General features: G+C 50.8%; 1 protein-coding gene across 1 annotated transcript; it reads left to right on the top strand.

The window, feature by feature from the left end:
• Nucleotides 1–355: 355 nt before the first annotated feature.
• LOC121413167 lies at nt 356–1339 on the top strand. Its single transcript, XM_041605929.1, has one exon. The coding sequence runs from the start codon at nt 356–358 to the stop codon at nt 1337–1339; it is 984 nt and encodes a 327-aa protein (XP_041461863.1).
• The last annotated feature ends 741 nt before the right edge of the window (nt 1340–2080 follow it).

The following is a 2080-nucleotide window of genomic DNA, read 5'->3' as shown; positions in this document are numbered from 1 at the left end:
GTTTGTCCGCAGTCTTGAGTGCTTGGTGCTCGAAATGTTCCATGAAGATGTTAGCGATGATTGGTGAGAGAGGTGAACCCATGGCTGCTCCTTGTAGTTGTTTGTAGTAGTTGTTGCGCCATTTGAAGGAGTTGGAGTTGAGACAGGTGAGGAGGAGGTCGTGGATCTGGTCTGGTGTGAGATTGGTTCTGGATGCTAGGTCTGAGTCGGTGATCAGGCGTTGCTTGATGATGTCACATGCTTGGTCTACAGGTACGCTGGTGAAGAGGGAGACGACATCAAAGCTGACGAGTGTGTCGGAGGGCCCGACCTTCACCAGTTTCTCAACAACCAGCACCCCAGCATCAAGTTCACCATGGAGACCCAACGCGACAACTCAATTCCATTTCTATACGTTCTCATCACTAAGACACCGTCTGGATTCCCATCTCACCAGGTGTACCGAAAACCTACCCACACAGACCGCTACCTCAACTTCCGCTCACACCACCACCCGTCCATCCACCAATCAGTCGCCGACACTCTTGTCAGACGAGCCCACCAACTCAGCGACAAGGCACTCTTACATCAAGAACTCAAGCACGTGACCAATGCACTCACCACCATCAACCATTACCCCAGAAGAAGGATCAAGACTCAACCATCCAACCACCAACCCAGCACCAACAGCACCGAAAACCCATCCGAAACCAAGCCCGTCGCCACCATAGTACTACCCTACATCGGCAAGACTTCACACCGACTACAACGCATCCTTCACTCTGCCAACATCCTCGTCAGACACCAATCCTCTCGTAAGCTACACTCCATCCTTCACTCTCATAAGGACAAGCACCCATCCAACAAGCAACCAGGCGTCTACAAGATCCCCTGCGACTGCGGCAAAGTCTACATTGGAGAAACCGGCCGAGACTTCGACAAGACTCACCACCGACGCAGCGACTGGGACCGATCCGCCATCGTCAAGCACGCACAACAAGAGCATCACCGCATAGAATGGGAGAAGAGCCACCTAATCACCAACATCCGGCACTGGAATACCAGAAGGGTCAGGGAAGCCATTGAGATACATCAACACAACACTGTGCCTCAAGACCCTGGCCTCCACATCAACAGCATCTGGCACCCAATCCTACGTCACCATCAAACTTCTAACCAATCCACAAACAACCAGCCGTCCACCGTCACTCCACCGAGCCCTCCTACCCAACACAGCAGTCTGATTGCATCACCAACTCAACCAGGGACTCCGCCGACGCACACACCACCGCCACCGACACCTCGCTACAAGCTTACCCGACGAGTCCGCCGACCAACACGCACAGAACGCCACCATTGATGTACACACCGCCGACACACACACACGCCGCCGTAACTCACGCCGCCGTCTACTCACCGCGTCCGCATACGACGCCCACTCGTTTCCCGCCAAAACCGCCGACCCACGCACAGAGCGCCACCTACGACGTCAGCCCGCCGTGACCGCCGGCCTAGAGCTTTCCCCCACGTCCGCACGCACGCCATAAGTACCGCCGCACGCCGAGCGAACACTCACTCCTGAAGACGGACAGTCAACCTGTCCGAAACGTCGAGTCTCTCTACTACTCATCATCTCTACTCACCGACTCAAGCCAGCATCTCCTCATCAGCTCTACTACTCAAGCTGTTCTCACTCAACATTCCTTCTGGTTTACAGTCCTTTTCAGGACTATTTTCAAGAAAGAATACTCTATTCTCAAATCTCCACTTTCTCGCCTATCCACTTCTTCTCTTCTATCCACTGTTTCTATAACACTCCACATGGTGTACCGTAAACCACATCAGCAACAGATACCATGCTTGTTATGATCATGCCATCACGAAAAAACAGGATTCAAAAGTGTTGGATGAGGTCTGAATTGAAAAGCTGCAAAAAAATTATTATAATATAATAATTTTTTATAATTATTATAATATAATAATTTTTTACACCATGTGGAGTGTTATAGAAACAGTGGATAGAAGAGAAGAAGTGGATAGGCGGGAATTTTCTATTTTTCTCCGCATTGTCAAGTGAAACAACGATCAATTCTTCCCTGAA

The sequence above is a fragment of the Lytechinus variegatus genome, chromosome 4, assembly GCF_018143015.1.
Source record: "Lytechinus variegatus isolate NC3 chromosome 4, Lvar_3.0, whole genome shotgun sequence".
NCBI lineage: Eukaryota > Metazoa > Echinodermata > Echinoidea > Temnopleuroida > Toxopneustidae > Lytechinus > Lytechinus variegatus.
This window is presented reverse-complemented; position numbering and strand designations above follow the sequence as displayed.